This window comes from Myiozetetes cayanensis, unplaced genomic scaffold (assembly GCF_022539395.1).
Source record: "Myiozetetes cayanensis isolate MyiCay16 unplaced genomic scaffold, myiCay2020 scf6-25, whole genome shotgun sequence".
NCBI lineage: Eukaryota > Metazoa > Chordata > Aves > Passeriformes > Tyrannidae > Myiozetetes > Myiozetetes cayanensis.
Window position 1 is genome coordinate 14,958,261 of NW_026087853.1, and position 21,343 is coordinate 14,979,603.

The window sequence follows — 21,343 nt, forward strand, 5'->3', positions numbered from 1 at the left end:
TATAAACCCATGTGTGTAACTCTCAGTGTCCATCTGTGGGCTGTCTTTGTCTTGTCTGAAATGACTGAAAACATGTCAGCTCTGAGTGCGTGTTCATGTTAAAATTCTTTGTCTTGAGAAAGGAAGGGATCTCAAAGTCGTTTACAGACACTGTGGATCTGTGTTTTCTAAGTTAATGTGCCCTTTTGCTCTGGCATTCAGTCAGCACGGCGGAACTGCTAACATGAAGGCACATCGTAGTGAAAAGCAGGTAAAAGCTGTGTGTGTCCTGGGCTAGGCAGGAAAAATATGTGCCGGAATAGCCGCCACTCTTCTCCCCAGTGTTACAGACTGTTAACAAATACAGGAAATGTACTTTGCTAAAAGCAGCGTGGTGTGGAGACCTACCATATTGTTCATGGTATATTTTGCTTCATTTCTTGTCTCAAAGCATTTAACTCAATTTTGGGCTGATTTTAGATTGTAGTTTTGAAGTCTGTTTTTTAGTATATTTCACATAGAAGATGCTTGACAAATCTGTATTGTGTTTGTGCTGACTTGTGCAGTGGATCAGTGCTAAATGCTTTATGAAGCAAAAACTAATTCTGTATTTTAACTGCTTTTCTTTTTCTTGTACAATCTTACTGCTTCTTCCATGGTACAGTAGAACTTCAGTCACAGATTTCAGTCCCTTGCAGATGCTTATAAAAATGTAATAGGCAACTACTAACAACCTGTCATGAAATCTTTAGGGCTTGTGAAAGTTGCGTATTTTTTTCATGATGTATTTTTTGTATTCTTGTAAGACATCAAAAGACACAAACTTCATATGGAAAAAAACCCACCAATTCCTAGAATTTCATAAAGGCATTGTGGTTTGAAGTTCTGCTACATAATATATGTTTCATCTGCACTGGGAAGATAAAGTTTCAAGATGACAAGTTCTTGCTCATAACTCTTTTTTGGCAATTTTGCAGGGATCATTTCAGTTTTTTGGCAAGTCTGTTTTGGGTTTGGTGTTTTTTTTTTTTTTTTTTTTCAGTCTTGTTTTGGGGACCCATCTGTCACTTTGAAATATGGTCTTTGAAAGAGAACTCCATTCATGGGAATTATGCATGTAAGGCAGAGGACTTAAAGCTGGGATTCCAGTGATCTGCTCTTGACTCTCCAAAATATTTGGCATGTGGTATTAGTGAATGATATGTATTTTGGCTTTCCAAAGATGCCAAAGGTATCAGGCTTCCATTGAATTTGGGGGATTTCTTAAAATTTGGGCTACTGACTTCATTAGTATCTGAAGTTGGTGGATTATACATTAGCTGTTGTGGCTTGCCTGTGTGAAATGTGTTAATCAGTATCATCTTTCACACAGTCGTTTCCATGCTAGATATTTACACAAGATGAATTTTCTTTAGTGTGTGCTGATCACTCTGTGGTCAAGCTCTGCTTTAGCACGTGGGCTTTTTACAAACAATTACTATTTCTTGTGTGACTGGTGATTATTTCTTTTTAGCCAACTGGTGGCATACTTTGACATAACTTTCAACCTATTCATACAACTTGTATTTGGAAATGCTAGTTCTTTTTAAATAAGCTTTTATATAAAAGTATTTTAGAAGGTGAACTTGTGATAATGAAAGATGACATCTCTGCTAGTGAAAGATGTGGTGGAGACTCTAAAGTTTCTGAAATACACTGATAATTATGTAAAACAGGACAGAGGCAAGTGCTGTCATGTAATCTGAAGAGTAAAATAAATGAATAGGTCTCTAGGTAAAGGGATAGGAGATTTTCAGTTCTATAGCAAGATCTCTTGCATCAACACTGGTTTCAGGTATTCTGCAACTAAATTTAAAGGAAGTATTTGTATAGTAAGTGCTGTCTTTTTTGAATTTGTAAAGATTTGCAATTCAGAAGATCAGTATTTTAAATTTATTTATAAATAAAGACAGCAGAGTAAGGAAGACAATTTCAACATCAAATTTATAGTGCAGTGCTGTAGAGCTTTTACTTATAAAAGCTTACACAATATGTAATATTTCTTTTCTCTTTTGAACCTGTCTTAGATAAATGTTATATAGCTTGCACGTAACATCACACCTTAAGATAATACAGCTATATGACATAACAGCAGTGATTTAACACAAAATATGCTTTTGATGAAATTATTTTGTTCTGTAACTAAATTTCAAATACTGAAATGGCTGTCCTGTGTTTTGTGTTGAGGTGCCAGAATTCAGTTTTTCATGTCAACAAAAAGCCAACTCAGTCCTTCACCAGTTCAAAGACAAATGGTATTAATATAAAATAAAATATTCTCAACTGCTTTTATGTGCAATAAAAAACCCACAACTGATCTAGAGATGAGAAAAAGATAAAGCTGGGAGACCATTCAAAATAATCCATTGTTTGATAAGAAAGTTCAGGTCTGCTAAAATTATTAGTATGAATGATGCCTCTGAGGGTCTTGAATCTCTGCAAAAGCTGTTTAGGTGGCAGAAGTGGAAGAAGCATAGACAAAGAAACCGGAGTTACAGAAGGCACACCTTGGAGTCAAGAACAGAACACTGATCCCCAAGTCCTCGTCTGACCACACAGGGGGCCTTAATGTGTTTGTGCTGTTTCCCTTCTGAAAAGGAGCTCAAAATTTTATGTTACTTTCACTGGGAGTTTCAAGATTTACTTCTTTTTTATCTCCCTATTTTAAGGTGTCAAGAGGAAACTAAAATGGATTTTTTCCTCCAAAGTTTATACTTTGAAACCTAATGTCATTGAAAATTAGAAACTACTGTAGTAGTGAGACCAACTTCAGTTTTGTTTTTTTCTCTTTTTGAGGTGGTTACTTCTTACTTTTTTTCTTGCTTTCTCTTGAATTATCTACTGATCATGAAACTGTTTCTTTTTCAATAAACTGGCAGGGAATGTTGTTACGGTAATCAGTAGTGGGGTTCCCAGATGAAAAATAGCTAGCTAGCTAGCTATCTCACAGAAAGGCAATGAGGCTATGGGGGGGTGGGAAGAGAGCATGGGTTTTGACAATTTTATCAAATAATATATTATGGTGTTGCTACATCCAAGTTGGAATACTGTCAAATTCTATGTTTATATCCAGGAACTTGACGAGAGGAGTTGGTAGATTTAGAGAGTTACTAAGAGCTGTTGAAACAAGAACTACACAAAACCTGCGAATGGTAAGTTATAGTAAACTATATTCCTATTTCAGCATCTGAATTTAGGTAGGCAGGTAAAGCATAAGTAAATATAGTGGATGAGTTAGAGGTGAATAGACAGATACCATATTGATAAGGACCTGTTATCCACCAGTTTGTAAGGTTACATTTCCTGGCTTAAAAGAACGCAGCTCCAGTCAGCACACAAACTGTAACTGTCTGTGGTGGGCTGACCTTGTCTGGCTGCCAGATGCCCACCCAGCTGCCCTTGGACTCCCCTTCCTTAACATGATGGGAAGGAAATAAGCGAAAAGTTTGTAGGTCAAGGTAAAGACAGGCTGTTTGCTTACCAGTTACTGTCACAGGCAAAACAGATTCTTCTTGGGGGACATTAACTTCATTTAATTGTCAATTAAGAGAGAGTGGGATAGTGAGAAACAAAGACAAAAACTAAAACACCTTCCTCCCACCCCGTTTTCCCAGGTTCAACTTCAATCCTTGACTCCTGACTCTTCTACCTCCTCTCCCTACCCTCCCATTCCCTGAGTGGTGCATGGGGGGTGGAGGGTTGTGGTGAGTTCCTCTCTGCTGCTCCTTACTCCTCACACTTTTCCCATGCTCCAGCACGGGGACCCTCCTTTGGGCTGCAGTTCCTTCAAGGAATATCACCCTGCTCCACCATGGTCCTCTTAGCAGACTGCAGTGTGGACCATCTGCTCCACTGTGGTCTCTCCCACGCAAACAACTGCTCCAGACCTGGAGGGGCAGTAGACGTTATTGAGAACAAAATATCCAAAAACATACCTGTATATGCTCCTCTCTTAGGAGCAGCAATTGGTGTTGTTGATACTTCAGAAGTGTCTGGATTTAACTGATATAATTGAAAAGTTGTTTAGTTTTGCCATTATTTTTCTTCGTGTTTAGAGAATTGAACTGGGAACTTTCACTTCTTAAGTAGCACTATGCCTGGTTTTTTGGATATTGTAAAATAACAGAAAATATTTTCTACATAACTGCTCTTCATTAGAATAAAATCTGAGCATTTTTTAAGAGTTTGTATTCAGCATTTCTAAGGAAAATATTTATCCTTCACTTTTACAGACGATAGCAAGACAACTCGCAGAAATTTTGTTGCGAGGTATGTGTGAACAGAGTTATTGGAATCCACTGGAAGATCCTCCTCACCAGTCACCCCTAGATGATCCACTTCGAAAAGGTTCAAATACTAAGAATTATGCACTCAGCAGAAGACCACGTGTATACACTGGAGAAAAGTATGGCTGAGTTTATACCTCTTTTGTTTCTATAATTGCAGTTGTAACCCAGTGACTGGGTAATTTAGTTTACATTTTTCAAAACGTAGAAGGAATTGAGCAGTATAAATGGGAATGTTTCCCATGCTGTCTGTGAATAAATGTATATACATATATAGTCCCTGAAGAGAATTAGGGAAGGAACTTCTCTAAGCAGAAGTTTGTGCTGTATACATGAGACTTTTTGTTCTCAGCTGTAAAAATTTTTTATTCTATCTTGATGCATTTGTTAAAGTTATTATCTTTATTATACCTGGGGTATAAAAGAAAACATGAATTGGATGGCAAATCAGAGACTGCACATTTTAAAAGTTGTTTGCTGCTTGTAGACCCCTATTCTACTTTATTAGAGAAAGGAAAGAAAAGATTGAAGTTGGTCTGTGAAGCGTTATGAAAAGAACAAAACATATCTAGAAATTTATCTGGCAGTTTCAAAGGTAGTTTATTTCCCAAGGCAGCTACCTTTTAGTCATCTTAGATTAGTTTTGGCATTTCTTTGTGATGCCACCTTTTTGTTGAGTTTTAATCTTTCATTGATTCAGATAAGTGATGCGTTAGGGATCGTTTTTGTGTGGTATATCTCATGTTGTACTCTAAAGTAGTTTTGTGTATTTCTTCCTTCTTGAAAATGTAAACTTTTTTTTTTTTCAAAACCTATCACCATTAGGGTTAGTATTAAATGTAGATAGCCATTTCCTTGAATTTTAAATTTTTCTTAAAAGCTAATAGCTCTGATCCCCAGACACTGCTTCCAACCTCAACTCTTCTGTGATTTTGTGAAATCATTATGATCTGGGGATGTCTTTTGAGGACACTATTCTCTGTTCCATAGGACATTTTTGGCCATTTCTCTTCAAAGACTTTATTATTGTTATTGTTTATATTTATATTGTTGTCCAGCTGGATTAAAAGCCAGGCATTGTGGATTTTATAATTTCAGTTTTGTTTGACTATATCTAGGATGTGAAGTTATTAAAAGCAGTCTACTGAGCTTTACGAAAAGATGTAGGCATGAAGTTCAACAATCAATCTGCTGAAACAACTACTGTGTTTCCTGCAAGTACATATTTAACAAACTGCACGTGAAGGCAACCTTTTTTGGTAAAAAGGAAGTAGCTCTTTTTGTGAATACACCTTGATCCCTGCACACAGAAAGCGTGCATTTATTGCCCAAGCATGAGGAAATCTCTTTTATGCAGGATCACGTATCCTCTTTTTCAAACGACTTGGTATCACACAGCAAATCCTAAAGAACAGTCTGTTTCTCTCTTACAGTATGTATGTCTTGTTAGTTAATATGATAAAGTGACCTTGTTATGTGAGAAAGAGTTTGCTTCTGTGGCAGATTGATTAAAGAAGTAGTCCTACCTTAAATAATGGAGAGATGTTTTTAGTGTTTGCAGGATCTTTATATTGTAACATAAATGCCTGCAGTATGACATTATTTTGAGTTGTTTAGCTGTATTTATTGCAGATTTCCATTAACAAATACTTAACACAGCAGCAAGCCCACATAATTATGTTGCTTTTATTACTATCAGTAGAATGGCCTTTCTCTTCAAAGACTTCAGGCAATTCTCCATTCTTGATCCAGAATACTTACAGCAGGTTTCTCAGGTTCAGTCTTTCAAACTTATATTCTCCATTCTCAACTCATCCTTTGTAGCATCATGCCTCCTGGCAAAAGTGGGGCTTTGTTCAGTTTAATTTTCTCATTTGTGGGACATGCAGGTGAGGAGTTCCACAATTTCAACAGAGCGTGTAATTAAGTCCTTTTCTTTTGTCATGTCAGACTGGGTAACCCCATATCATATAAAACATGTCTAGCCAAGTATCTCATCTCCAGCAGTGATTGAAAGTAAGTACTAAAGACAATGAATAGCAAGACAGATACCTAGTAAACTTCTTCCTAGGTATTCTTCTGACCATCAACTCTGAGTCCATGATACACTTTTTTTTTCTAAATATGTTGCCTGATGCATTAAATAACTGCCTTGTGTTCTTTTGAGGATGGTGAATGTAATTTGACTAATAGCATTTATGCTTTTGTAGATCTCTGTGTTACTGCCTCTTCAGTTTTGTTTAAGCAGTTCTTCAACTGGGGATAAATTTCATGGTTTGCCTTTGGTTGATAGGCATTTCACGCTTCTGCTTTCCTCTTCTGTTCTACCCTGTTACATTGAAATTACTCATGTACCTGCATCTGTCAGGAGACACAAAAAATGTCTGAGTTCAGTCAACTGAACTGAGCTTTATGCTTAGACTGGTCAAAGAAATTTCTCAGTAATTTCTTTGTGGAGAGGATCTTCACTGTTTGAAACAAACAACAACCTGTTTTCAAAGATATGTTTTAAAATTGTAGGTGAAAATAATGTTTGCTTTTGTTTTGAGAAGTCACTTTTTAGTAGTTCTCTTTGGGGCAACTTCCCTTTTTTTCTGATAAAGTAATTTCTCCAGCAGCTCTTTCCAATCATTATTCTGCTCTCTGGGAGCCATTGTCAGTCAGGTTAAATCTTCTTCCAGGTTGTTAAATTCTACAGAGAAGACTAGATAGTTAAATGAGGAGCTCTCTGACGCCGCCTCATCACTCCTTATTTCTTATCCTGGGTGGTTCTTATTCATGAGTAACTGTGTTTTGAAATGTCTTTGTTATGTAAAAAGAAATTTGTCTTCTAGGATTTAGAATACTCTTCAAAATCTGACAAGCAGCTGCATTGATTAAAAAATAAAAATAAAGCAACAGAACAACTGCCCTGAGGTCTTAGCTGTTGTGTATTACCACAATATGTTCACAATGTTGCTTTCAAACTGTCTGGAGTTCAGATGTCTTTTAGTTTCCATTTCCTTTCAGGCATTTAATTACTACTTATATTTCTAGTGCTTAAAAAAAAAAAAAAATCAAAAGATGTTTTAATGTCGGACAAGTTTTGTTTCCGTTCCATAATGTATTGCAGTTTAAATATCCTTGGGACTCTAGGAATTGCTTATTAACAACAACAAATTATTTTTTACATTTAAACAGTTTATTGTGGAACTAATGGACTAGATTAACAGGAAATAGTACTTATGCTAAATTCTGAAGTAGTTTAGAGGAAGAAATCTGAAGAGATGAAACACAGTCACTGATTTGGGTGGGTTTTTTCCTATATACATGAGAAAGAATGGATGAATTCCTACCAATCATGTATCCAATGCAGATTACTGTTGTCTGTCCACCAGGAGAGCATTCAGAAAGCATCCAGTGTTGAGAGAAAGCAGTAAAGTTTGCAAACTACTCCTATGCAAACCTTCTGTATTAAACCACAAGGCAGTGTACTTCATTAAAAACAAATAATTGAACTTCTTGGAATTAACAGTGGTTATGCCAAGTGGGTGGAGATCATCATGATTCTATTCAAAAATATTCACAGTTATCGAATGCATCAGGAAGAAAAACCTCAGGCGTATCTGATGAAAGACCAATAGAAGTATTTCTCCACATATTTTCTAAAATACAAAAGTTATCCTGTTCTTGTATGAGAGTTTTCTCTCTAACCTCTGAATCAGTGATGTAGATTCAGATCAGATAAATTAGGTACCAGAGGCGAGTTAAAGTATGGGTTTATTTTTTACAGCTGTCAAATTATGTTCAATTCTGGGATATTTGAATGTGTTCAACTCTGATAGCTGTGGTACTTATGTTCTTTTACTGTGTTTGGCCAACATTTCTGAAATGTAAATTTAGAACGTTCCAAAGAAATGCATTTTAACCAATTGATTTTTCTATGCAAACTATTTTCTGTTTGCTTTTCTGGAAGTTTTCCAGGTTTTACATTGCTTTTAATATATATGTGTATGAGCTACTCCTAAAAGTAATGTACTCTGATTAAATAATTGAATTCTTGTTTTGAACAGCATCTTCTGTCCTCAAGAAAATACAGAAGAAGCCTTACTGTTGCTGCTTATTAGTGAATCTATGGTAGGTAAAATAGAGAGACTGTATGTGTGTGTTTTCCTTGGGATTTTTTTAAATGAAAATAGAACTCTTTTTTTTGCCATGCCTTACTTTACCTTGTCTTCCGTTTTCTGTTAGGAAAGCAGGCAGTTGCTTCTGAAACTCAGGCTTCTGTTCCTTTGAGCCAGCAAGATGAGGTGTGCAAGTGTTGTGGAGTTTTTCTCCTTTGGAGTGGCTGTACTAAGCCTCCTTCTAAGCATGGACAAGTGAACAAGCCAGGTCTTTCATCTGGCACTACTGTTACACCAACTGGTTGCTATTCAGACAGAATCAAAATCTAAGTTATTTTTGTTGTTAAAAGCAAATCAAAGACTATTGGATAAGCATAGTAAACATTGTCAGAAAGTATTTTCTATTATGCATAATCCTTCAGTCACTCAAATTTGTAAATGATTTTTAATGATACTGACATTCAGCCTTTGCTACTGTATTTTTTTTTTAGGAAGTCCTCATTTCCTCAATAATTCCTTTCAATGACCTGCTATTCCCTTAATCAGCCTTCCATACTTTCCTCTAGTAGGATTTTGCTAGTCATCAATCAACTGCCACATACTGGCATTCTCATACCATGTCAGTTTTATGTTCTCAGATAAAATTAAATGAAAGGCTGAAGCTGAAGCCTTTGCTAGTTTTTATTAACTGGAGCTGTGAAACCTCTACAGTTTCAGGCATCATGCAGTCTGTCTCGCTGTACATCAATGAGATGTAGTCTTCTAAGTTCTATAGGTGATTCAAATGCCTACATGCTTTGGCAGGATTTCTGGTTTGCTACAGTTAAATAGGATCAGAGCATTTTAGTGAACATTGTCCTAGCTGAACTATTTTGAAGTGGCACACATTTACATTGTAGTGCTGCCTACTTTCCTCATTCCTAGTGATCTGCCTTGCAATATTCATGACAGACTCTAGAAATTCTGTCTAGATTTTGATTCTCAGATTACAGAAAAATAGACTGAGCAAACATTTCCATATATCATATGTTGTTTTTACTGCAGTATATACTTAGCACTGAGAGGTGCCTCTGTAATGTGCCTTAGCAGCTTGTGGAGGTGTACAGAATTCTGATGTGAACTATGGTCATGGTGTGAAGTCGAAGCAGTCCTGGTTCTGCAAGATCTGACTGCTGATTACTGTGTTTGCATGTGTAGTTCCTTACATATCATCACTAAGAAGCCAGAAACCAAATTAAAAGTACTGCCTTGTTAAGTTTCCTTTCAGATTACATACAACTTTTCCTTTGTGAATCAGACCTGCCTAATTATATCAAGTGCTGTCACTGTAGAAAAAAACCCTTAGCGAGCTTTCAATTTATTTTTTTTTTATTATTTTTTTTAATTATTGCAGGTTATCTCAGGTAAAAGAGTTTGTTTCAAGGGAGTGTAAATTCTTTGACATGGCTGACTTACTTTGGCTAAATCATTTGTTCAAATTAGTTTTGGAGGGGGAAAGGGCAAGATTGAGCATAAAAATATTCATCCTTACAAACTTATCTTTCTGAGACTTGTTATTTCAGCTTCCATGCACGCTGACATTCTAGGTGTAATAGTTGTGAAGTAGTATGTGATTTATGATTTTGAAACCAGTATTTGGGAAAGAAATAAGAACACTTATAGAAGAGGGAGTAATCACTGGTGTTTTGAGATGCTCTTGTGTTATTAAAGTAGTATGATCCCTTCCTTTTATTGTCTGTGAACTAGTGAAGAAAAAGGCCCATTCAGGACCAGGTTGGATGGGGCTCTGAGCAACTCTAATGGGAAGTGTCCCTGCCCATGGCAGGATGATCTCTAAGGTCCCTTCTAACCCAAACCATTCTGTGATCTGAAGGACTGATACCTTCACGTTACAGTGCACGTATGTGTTGCATGTCAGCTGAGTTGTGGTAACAGAATCACAGAATGATTAAGGTTGGAAGGGACTTCTGGAGGTCATTTTGTCTGAACCTCTTGCTCAAGCCAGCCCACCTCGAGCAGGCTGCATCTCTGTCCAGACATCTTTTGAATATCTTCAAGGAGAGAAATGCTACAACCTTCCTGGGCAGCCTATGCCAGTGCTCATTCACCCTCACAGTAAAAAAACTGGTTCCTGATGTTCAAAGGGAACCTCTAGTGTTTCAGCTTGTGCCCACTGCCTCTGGTCCTGTCACTGGGCACCATTGAAAAGAGCCTGGCTCCCTCTTCCTTGTGTCCTTCCTTCAGATATTTCTACACATTGGTAAGGTTCCCCTCCTGAACATTGTCTTCTCCAGGCTGAAGAGTCACAGCTCTTTCAGCCTTTCTCACAGAAGAGATGCTCCAGTCACTTATTCATCCTAGTGGGCACTCGTTGGACTGTCTCCAGTAGCTCCATGTCTCTTGTAGTGGGCAGTCCAGAGCTGGGCCCAGTACTGTAGGTGTGGCCTCACCAGTGCTAAACAGAGGGGAGGCTCTTAATGCAGCCTGTGCTATCAATAGCCTTCTTTCCAGCTGGGGCACGTTGCTGGCTCTGATTCAACTTGGTGCCCACCAAGGATCCCCAGATGCTTTCCTGTTATGCTGCTTTTGAGGGGGAGGCCCCAGCATATACTGGTGCCTGGGGTTGTTCCTTCCCAGATGCAGGACTTTGCACTTCCAAGTCTTTGTTGAAGCCTTTGATGAGGTTCCTGTCAGGTTCCTCCAGCCCATAGAGGTCCCTCTGGATGGCCAGCACAGCCCTTTGACCTGTCAGTTCCTCCTCCTAGTTCTGTATTATCTGCAAACATACTTGAGCCTACATCCAGATCAGGAACAGGATCAGGCCCAGCTTCAGTCTCTGGGATACACCACCAGCCTCCAGCTAGGCTTTGTGTCACTGATCACCACAATGTGTGATTCTTAACCAGTGGTAAAATGGCTGAGCATTTCTTTTCTTCTGCTGTTGTTGAACTAAGTTATACTGCTCAGATGTGTTACAGGTGTAAAATGTGTGTGGTAACTGTGGCCAAGTGACTCACTGCAACAACTAGTTGTCCCTTTATTGTGTCTGAGACTGTGACAGTCCTGAAATACTGATCACTTAAGTTTGTATGTACATTCTGTTTTATACTTACGGAGAAATGATTGTTCAAATATGTAAGATATCTTTAATAATTACAAGACATCCTCTCCTATAATACTGCTTTGGGATTGGCAGCCTTTTTTTCACAAGGAGTGCTGGTTCATAGTTTGTTCTGTACTTGAAAGGAATTGAGTCAAATAGTGATTAAATGCGGAGTTAAAAAGAAGTTCTTGAAGCTGACTAAATATTATGCAGCATAGTTAGGAAAAACTGAAAAGACTTCTTGATCAAAAGAAAGGAAAATGTCTGGTTTGGGGTGTGCATGCTGGGAGTGTGTGTTTTCGAACCAAACTGTGGATTGATTATTCATTTGATAATTCCTGAAATGTCTGTGCATTTTACACTCCATGCATCTCTTTGAAAAACTTCCAGTATTTAATTATTCTGATTTTAAAGATATATTGAGGATGTTCAGAGCTTAAAATGTTATCCTGTTAAAGCAGAAAAAAATGTATTATCCCTTTTTGTGTGTCATTCCTTACATTTGGAAAAGAAAGAAATAAGATGTGTAGTGTATTTAAGTAAATGTATTAAGGGGACAGTGCCCTATGTAATTAAAAATAAAGAAAAGGTACAATGAGGAGAAAGAAGGATCTTTAACTTCTGACTTCAAATTACCAGATATAGCATTTGTACCAATGGGAATATTAAACACCAAGAAAACTAGGAAAAGGTAAAATAACATGATAAAGTATTTTCAGAGGCTTGGTGGTACAGTGGGAGAAGTACTGGATAGTTCAATATATGTACTAGCTATTGGGGAACCTGAATTTTACTCTTTGCTCTTTAACAAGATTTCTCTGTGAACATGGTCAATTCATTTAATACGTTTCTACCTCAACCTTCTTCCTTCTCAAAAGGCACAGTTTAATTAAGGAATTAGATTTACAATGTGCCTTTCACAAAACAGGATTGAAAGTACAAAGCCTTCTTGCAAACATGGTCTGATTCCAAACATGGTCTGATTCCAAACTTGCTTTCAGAACCAGAGTCAGTTTTCACTTCTCAGTAGTAACCCCTAAAGGTGATTGTGGTTATGCTGGACAGGTTATCTTCCTACAAGTGAGAGGCTAGTGTCATAATGTTGTGAAGAGAAAAGAAATTGATTGCCTTATTTTGCAGAAGCTGATGTACAGGATTTGAAGATCCTTCTGATGTGTTTTACTAGCATGGAAAAATAAAAATAAGTTTTAGAAGATGAATATAAATTGTATTAAAACCCCCACCTTATTTTGTTTCTGAGAACTCTTCAGTAATTTTAATTACATTACTTAATTTATGTAATTAGAGTGAAGTAATTAAAAATAGGTCCTTGTAAAAACACCAGTTTTTCCACTAATGTATAAAATCGGTGATTCTATCTATAAATTAGCAGCAGATGCTATCTCTCTGTATCACTTATATCAACTGCTGGCTGTCAGTTTGAATAGAATGGTAGTTACTTGAGTGAAAATATAACTTGAATTAGAGTGACTGACTTGATTTCATTATTTGTGGTATGTTTAAGGCTAACCGTGATGCTGTACTGAGCAGAATACCTGAACACAAAAATGATCGAATCATCAGCTTGCAAAGTGCATCTGTCGTCTATGATTTACTTACTATAGCCTTGGGAAGAAGAGGCCAGTATGAAATGCTCTCAGAGGTTTGTCATTAATATCCAACTGTGTTGTCATCTGTTTTCTGTTAATCATGTTAATTGTGGTAGTAATGAAGGGATAAACAAATATGGACACTGTCATTCTAAGTACTCTATTAGTACAGGAGGTAATTTCAACCCCAGAATGCTTACTGTCTAAATTTCCACAAGTGACTTGAGGTGGTCAAGCACAGAAGTTGTGTGGAAGGTGTGGTAAATGTTTAATGCTGTGGAAATTCACCTGATCTTTAGGTTGGGATGCCTGGATCTGCTTGAAAGGGTACACATTAAATGGAGACAGCAAGAAGGAACAGCAAAAAATAAAAACTGTTGTGGATATAAAAATGATGGATATAATTACCTAGAAAAAAGATTTGTGATTTTTTTGACAAGAAAACTTTCTTTTACATCTTTTAATATTTGGGGTGATTCATAGTCCTCATAGTTTGTAAAATGGTTTTAAAGTTAATAAAAAGGAAATGTATTCTTTTTCAGGTGTGTGGGAAATGTGTTCTCTATCTCAAATGTCTTATGTTTGATTATGTAACTCGCATGTGTTTTGTTAGATTGTGGCAATTTACTTCTTCAGGGAATGGTCAAGTATTGTTAACAGTTTTATACCTGAGAAACAACTACAGCTTTTTGGGCAGAGCAGATGTGCTGCTCAAACAGTGCTCACCCAGGAGCAGGGTACTGTTGCTTACCAAAGTTAACTACTGGTGTACAGAAAGGATATTTCAGTGTATGTGCTAGGGAGGCATATCCAGGATTGATTTGCTTGGACACGGTTTCTGTCTGCCATAATACAGGACTTCTATCGAGATAAAAATGAAAAACAAAGTGCTCCAGTTCTTTTGTGATCTATGTTGATAGTCACCCATTAATCTGCATCTCCTGTGATGTTAAGCTCTCAATGTGGGTGTTCTTATTCTTGAAAGCACTTCATAGCTGAAAGTTGCAATGCAAGTCAGTTTTAGTCAGTACAATAGAAGTTTGTTTCACAGAACAAATCTCATACAGGACTGCAACCCTACAACATAATCTAATTAGGAATATTTCCATTTGCTTGCCACGACAGACACTATCACCTTCCGGTAATTTTAGCTGCAAGAGATGACCCTCCATATATTTCAGTCTAGAACTTCTGAAAGACATAAAAAATATTGTAATAAAGCCCAAACTTGATAACTCTGATTTCTTTTTTCTTCAAACAACTAGCAGCATTCCATTTTATGTAGTAGCTTAGAAACTGGGCAAAGTAGTGCAGCCCTGGGTTCCAATTCTGATTCTTTTATTTTGTTTGGTATCATGATGGCTGTATGTAGGGTTTTTTTTTTTTGCTGTGGATATTTTGTGATTAATTTTAGAATGTAATACAGCCACTGTATTTATGGAAACATCACAAGTTCCGGGAGTTCCTCCACTGTCTCCTTTGGGGCATTTTGGGTAGTGTCACAGTAGATGCCACTTCTTGCTTGCAGTTCTTTGTACCTTTCTTAAGAGAGAGGTTTTTTGGGTTTTGGCTTCATCAGGAAAGCTGGAGGTATCTCTGTTCTTAGCTATGTGTCTTGAAGTCCAGGACAATATCCTGCAGTGCAGGAAGAGAGTCTCATAGTCCCCTCATTTGGAGAAAGGCACAGAGCTTGCTTCCCTCACTGCTTATGTGATTGGTTTAGCCCCTGTAGCTAACAGATGAGTATTGCCTGTTCCTTTTCCTTCTTTGTTTTGAGCACAGTTGAATGTTCTAAATAGTGGATTTAGATCTTTGATTTCAGTGCCTTTTAGGAGTTGCTTGGGCTGGTGGTGATCTTGGTTACAGACAAAAGCAGAACCACAAGTACATGGAAAATAAAAGACTCTGTGTTTGACCAGCTGCTTAGTTGAGAGTTTTTAGCCATGGCTTATTAGGCTTTGACACTAGAAGTCTACCTAAGGCTTGTTTTAAGGTCTTTTCTTGTTCTTTTTTTTTTTAATCTTTGTCTAGCATCTTTGTAGTAATATTCCATCAAAATTGTATGTATGTTCTTTTGACACGTTCTCTTAAAAAAGAAAAAATAATTCCATTATGTTGGAAAAATACTTTCAGTTCAGTATAATCAAAACATATTTGTTACATGTTCATTAAGTATCTTTTCTGAACATGAAAAAAATCATGTTCTGATCTGGTATAATAGACAATACTTATTTTAGCATACAGATATTCTAGATATACAGCTGCAGCAAGGGTCTTACCAGGAAATGATTAGAACATCTCATTTGTTGCTTTTCTTGTCATCCAAAGCACAGCAGAAAACACAGACTTCAAGAAGCTCTTACATTTTAGTGAGTAGAGAATATCTGCCCTCGAATCCTGCAGCCCATACTCTGTAACCTTTATAATCTAAAGTATTACAATAAACACAAATTCAGAAATGTGGAACATTCTGTTCGGTTATGTAATAGGCATTTAATTTTTTAGTGCTTCATTCTCTGTGAACTGATTATGGTTGCTCTAGAGGAGCTGTTGTAACTTCAAGTTAGAAAGCAGGAAGTTATTCTGACTGTAGAAATGGGATTCACCCACCAGTTCCAATGTCTTATTGTCATCTTCTGGTTTATCTATAGCTGATTACTTATGGAAGTAGGTAGTTGTAATATAAAAACACTAAATTATCAAAAATCTGTTTTATCGTTGTTAAACTGTTCTATTGCTGAGTTATGTTCTTAATTGAAAAGGTCTCATTTTTTTATTGAGTTTACGTACAATGGACTTTCAGTTTCTTATGGTGGCTTCAGCTAGATGAAAGAACTTTATACAGTCATAATTCTTTCCTAAAGTTCTCTGGTTGTCATCAGGTTGGTTTTTAAGCTTTGTAGGGTACAGCATATTGAACTTATTAATACCCTCCTAGAAGAGATGCTTTCCAGACCAGAAATTTTCCTAGATTTTCGCCCTTTCATCTTTCAACTCTAACTTCAAGCATATTCTTTTCAGGAGACCATAGTGCTGAGCAACAAAATTTAGTAATGTGTTCAACGTTACCTGTTCATGGAGTGATTTGTGGTTGTTTACAAGGCAATATCAACAGTTACATTTTCCTCAGAAGAGGGATTGTGCTGAATGCATTTTCAGTTAGTTCAGTAGCTATTATCCTGAACCCTATTTTACAGTCTGCCTAGGTACTATTGCTTGATATGGATTTCTTGATAGAGCCTTTAGCTCTTTGAAATTGTTGTTACTTTGTTCAGAAGAATTCAGTTTATGAGGTGTTCATGTTGTTGCATGAATGGTAGATAGATCATTAGTACATGAAGCTCAAACCTTTTAGAATAGTCTAGAGTTGTGTTCCATGTCCTTATAAGTGCAAAATTATAAACGCCTAAAGTATCATTTTCTTCAACCTCATTGTCTACTGGTTAGAACTGGTAATGAGCTTTTAATTAGGCAAGGCCAAGAAAACAAAATTTTAATTTTTGTTATTGTGAACAAGTATTTCTGTATAATTAATGCACATACATGTGTTAATGTATTAATATGTGACAATGGGAGATGAAAGTATGATTAAGCAGTCTAAAAAGTTATAAATGTATTTGAACTTGTGAGTATTGTTTCTGTGTGCTGCTTATTTTGTGTGAACCTCTGGGATTATATGGCTGCTGTAGGTCAGCATTCTGGAAGCAGTACTGAAATTACTTAAATCATATGTAAAACACTGGTATCAAAATGGGTAGAGTTGTGGTTAAAAGCATATTTGAAAAGATAAGCCTGAATTAATTCTCCTTGATTTAGAGACACTTGGTTTAGTACCACAGCTATTGGAGGGTGAGAGAGAGCGGTTTAGCAACATTTTTCTTTTGCCAAGTTTGTGGAAGGGAGTGTCTAAAATAGAAGATATCACACATAACTTATGTATTTGTTTCTTTCTGTGGTCTTTTTGCTTTGCATCGAATTCTGTTACAGTGTGGGAACACACTACACACTGGTTTGTGCTTTCTGTAATGCTAAGGCTGAGTTTCAATGTGAAAAATAATTCATGGGTTTATAGTTTATGTACATTGTAGCTGTCAGAGCAGAAATTGGACTCTGCAGTCCAGAAAATTAATTCCTAAATCAGTTTAATCCAGAAAAGTGTTTTACCTTTGTACTCTCTGGAAGCAAAATGAAATAATTCTTATTGACAACAGGAGATATAAACCATCCAAAATTAGCATATAATGCTAATTTAATGTATTTAATCTTGGTATAGTAATAATGAATTTTCTTTTGACATTTAGTTATTTACTTTAAAATCTCAGCAGAATATCGAGTGTGAAGTTAAACTTTTTAAAAACAGAAAAGTGAACCTTTATACACCACCCCTGCTTTTAAATGGTACTTATAAGTACTCGTGGTGCCATTGCTTGTTAAGTTTAGGAAGAGGCTATATACTTTTTTCACTTAAGACTTGTCTCCTGCCTTTTACAGATGGTATCTTTAGTAAGCTGCTATTTATCATTCGTTCTTTCAGACTACATAATACAGGTACCAGCAGGAATATTTAAACAAACATAATAAACAGGAAAACAGTTTTCTGTTAAATTCTTTCTTTTACATATAGAATCTGGCAGTTGTTTTCATGTATTTGGATGATTTAAATTGTTAATTACATGTATGTTAGATATGAGTCTATAAGAAAATCTATATACTGTATATCTTAATAATTGAAGAATGTGCCCTTAAATAACAATTTCCCCCCTGTAATTAGTGTTTAGAAAGAGCCATGAAGTTTGCATTCGAGGAGTTCCATCTCTGGTATCAATTTGCATTGTCCTTGATGGCAGCAGGAAAAGTAAGTCTGAATTTTTTTACGTGATTCTTGTATTGATGATGTTTGATAACAACATTTGGCACTTCCATAATTTTCATCTGTAGTGTTTTTGAAAATAATTCTAATCCTTAAATCCCCTAAGTACACTGTACTCCTGAATTTATGCCTGGTGCTGTACAAAGAATGTTGTTATTTCAGTAGTTTCTAACTAAGGAAAACTGAAAGGTGATGGTAACAACTGTCTTACCAACAATCTTAAGATCACCTGATTGAATGGAAGCAGTGAATTGTACCAGATCCTATTAAAACTTGTTTAAATATGGTTTTGATGAACAAATTTTATACTGAGGTACAAATTAATGCTTTCTCTTGATGTTCTTGCGCTTTTTTTCCCTTTAGAAATTTCTGTCTTTTAGTGTTGCTGTCTTTGAGACTGTGTATTCTGGGCAACTGATGGATATTTTTAAAATTTTCTATAATCTAGGAACTTACGTTATCAGATGCAATCCTCTATTTTCAGTTATTTTTGCTTTTCCCTGTCATGTTAAAGAAAATAAATCACATTTATTATGTAATGTAAACAACTAATTTTCTAAAAGATCATTCTCAATGGGGATAATTTGCTTATTTTCAGTATAAGGGAAAGGAATTTATTTTCCTTAGAAAATATTTTAGCAGGACATTGGTTCTGAAGAGGCTTGGTTCTTCTTCCTACTCTCTATATACTTTGAGTTATCTTCAAAATTGAGATTGGACGGAGGAAAATAAAGAGCCAGTCTGTCTTATATCGGAACTATTCCTAATTGCTGTTGTAACTCCCAAAGAACACCAAAACATTGCTTGTTCTGAGAACTCTGTCTTGTTCCTTCTCTTTCGTTTGCCTGGCTCAAAGGCTGTGAGGTTACAGGCCTAGCAAAGTTTTAAGTGCATCTCAAACTGTTTCCTGAATTGTGTACTACTGGAATTACATTCTCGGCAAATGTTTTTCTGGGGATGTTTAATGGTAGTTCATAGGGGTTAAATAACAAAAGCAATGCCTAAAGTCTTGTGTTGCACTGGCATGAGTAGTTGTGACAAGTTCTCAGCAAAATGTGTAGTAATGTCTCCTTCATGTGGGAAAAATAAAGTAAATGATGGAAATACATTTCACAGATAGAAGATTCTTATTTATGCTTTTAGTAATTTCAATGGGAAATGTTTTTAACAGTCTGCTCGAGCTGTTAAAGTCTTGAAGGAATGTATACGTTTGAAACCAGATGATGCAACTATTCCACTCCTTGCTGCAAAGCTCTGTATGGGATCTCTCCACTGGGTAAGCTTTGCCACTCTGTCTTTTCAGCAAGAGCTGTACTGAAATCTTGGTTTAGGGATGTAGCAAATACTTTCTCGCAGTGACTGCATGCACTTTGGCACCTCTAAAAGTACAGCACATGTACATCCCTGCTTGAATGGCTAATTGGAAATATTTGACAGCAATGGTTATGTTTATCAGGGTAGCGTATTTTGATAATGATCTAAGACCTAGCTTAAAATGTATAGAAATTGAATGTTCTTGGAAGGCAGATTATAAATGCAACTTAGACTTCTCTTTCCTCTGTGCAAAAGGAAAATTAATTTTTGGAAGATAATGAGACAAATCTCTTATAATCAAAGAGACTTCTGTTGGTATCATGCTTTCAGGTAGCTGGTGTTCATGAATTCATAGCAGGGACAGTGTCTTTAAAAAAAAAAAAGCTACTTGAGTTGTATTTTAGATAACTTTGAAATTAGTGTATTTCTAAATCAACATTAAGGTGATTGAACATCATCATGTGGTTTTCAAAATATATGTGTAATTTTTAGAAGAATGAGTATATTTAAAAAAGGAGGAAAAGAGGAGGGAAAAGTCACAATTAGAAACTGAGAAAATAGACAATCAGAAACTGAGAAAATAGAGTAGTAGCAGAAACATGACTCGTTGAGGCTGACAAAAATACAGTCTTAATTAAAGCGGATCCTAGTTCTGTAAATTGTTCCCTATGGAATGAGTCCATATGGAGTAGTTTACTGTACTTAGCATTTACATTTACTGGAATGGATTCAAATGTTAATTTTTTTCTTTCTAGATTGTTAAATAATGTGTTAGGATGGGTGTGCTATTAAACCTTAATTTTTTTACATCTTTCTCTGTTTATGAGTTTGCATACATTTAGCAACACAGTATTCAAAACAGAGTTCTGCATGGATATACCTTTTACCCCAGGAGACATAGTTCTTGTGATTGATTTCCCAAAAGAAATTGTTCATGGGCCAAGAACTCTTATTTATAAAAAATGCAAAAATGGTAGATGGCATATATGGACCAGAAATACTGTTTTTTATTAAAAAAAGAAGAAGAAAAAAAAGAGAAAAATAGTAAAAACAGTGTGTTATGTGACAAGAGTTTCTACCATAAGAATGAGTGTTTCAGCTTAAAATCTATTTTCTTTACTCAGTATTTAGTAGGGCAGCTAAGTCTAATGAGAAATTAAATGATCCTTAAAAGCAGTCATGACTGAGATTTTAACAGACTCATTGTGCATAATATATATTTTGTGCATACTTCACATTCTAATGTAATATTTAGCTAGTTTTAGACTTACGTGGATGTCTTATAATGTTTTCAGTTGGAAGAAGCTGAAAGATTTGCCAAGGCAGTTGTTGATCTTGGGGACAAAACATCAGAGTTCAAAGCAAAAGGCTACTTGGCACTGGGATTGACTTACAGTCTGCAGGCCACTGATGGTAAGATGAGAATAAACATTCACATTTGAAAATTCCCATGTTGTCTAGAAAAGGATACCCAGCAGAATCCTAGACATAAAATTGAAGCTTCTATGTGCAACCGTTTTTTCAGTCAGTGTATTAAAGCTTCTTCAGTTAGCGTGTGGAATGAAATATCTTCATCATTCATATCACTGATTAAATATATCCTTTTTAGCATCTTTGCGAGGGATGCAAGAGGTCTTGCAGAGAAAGGCTCTTCTTGCATTTCAGAGGTGAGTGGGTGTTGATCTTTTCATTTTGTTCTGCTATATGTAGTGAAAACTTTTGTTGTGTGTTAAAAAGAGAGACTTGTAGAAGATTGTGTAATGACAGCTTCACCTCTGGGAGTCTCCCTTCCTGAGTACAGAATGTATTTCTTTAGCATTTATTTCCATCATCCTCTGTCAGAATTACCTAAGTTTGATTTCTACAGATTTCCTTCTTTTTAATTTTAGAGACAGTTGTGTTGCTCTCTAGTATAAAATATTTGCTCAAATATTCTGTTCTAATCCAGAAGAAAAAGTCATATGATGTAAGGTTTCAATGGTTCGATGTGATAGTGTTTCTAAGAGCCAACCAGCCGCTGATCAGGTTGTATAACAAGC

At 36.2% G+C, this 21,343-nt stretch overlaps 1 protein-coding gene across 1 annotated transcript in view; it reads left to right on the forward strand.

Moving 5' to 3' along the window:
• The window catches only part of TTC7B (tetratricopeptide repeat domain 7B), a 136,155-nt gene that overhangs the window by 42,741 nt on the left and 72,071 nt on the right, over nt 1–21,343 (forward strand). The window contains 8 exon segments of the mRNA XM_050335350.1: nt 3,092–3,170; nt 4,251–4,423; nt 8,357–8,420; nt 13,036–13,173; nt 17,892–17,975; nt 19,162–19,266; nt 20,600–20,717; nt 20,914–20,971. Coding sequence (XP_050191307.1) covers nt 3,092–3,170; nt 4,251–4,423; nt 8,357–8,420; nt 13,036–13,173; nt 17,892–17,975; nt 19,162–19,266; nt 20,600–20,717; nt 20,914–20,971 — 819 coding nt within the window.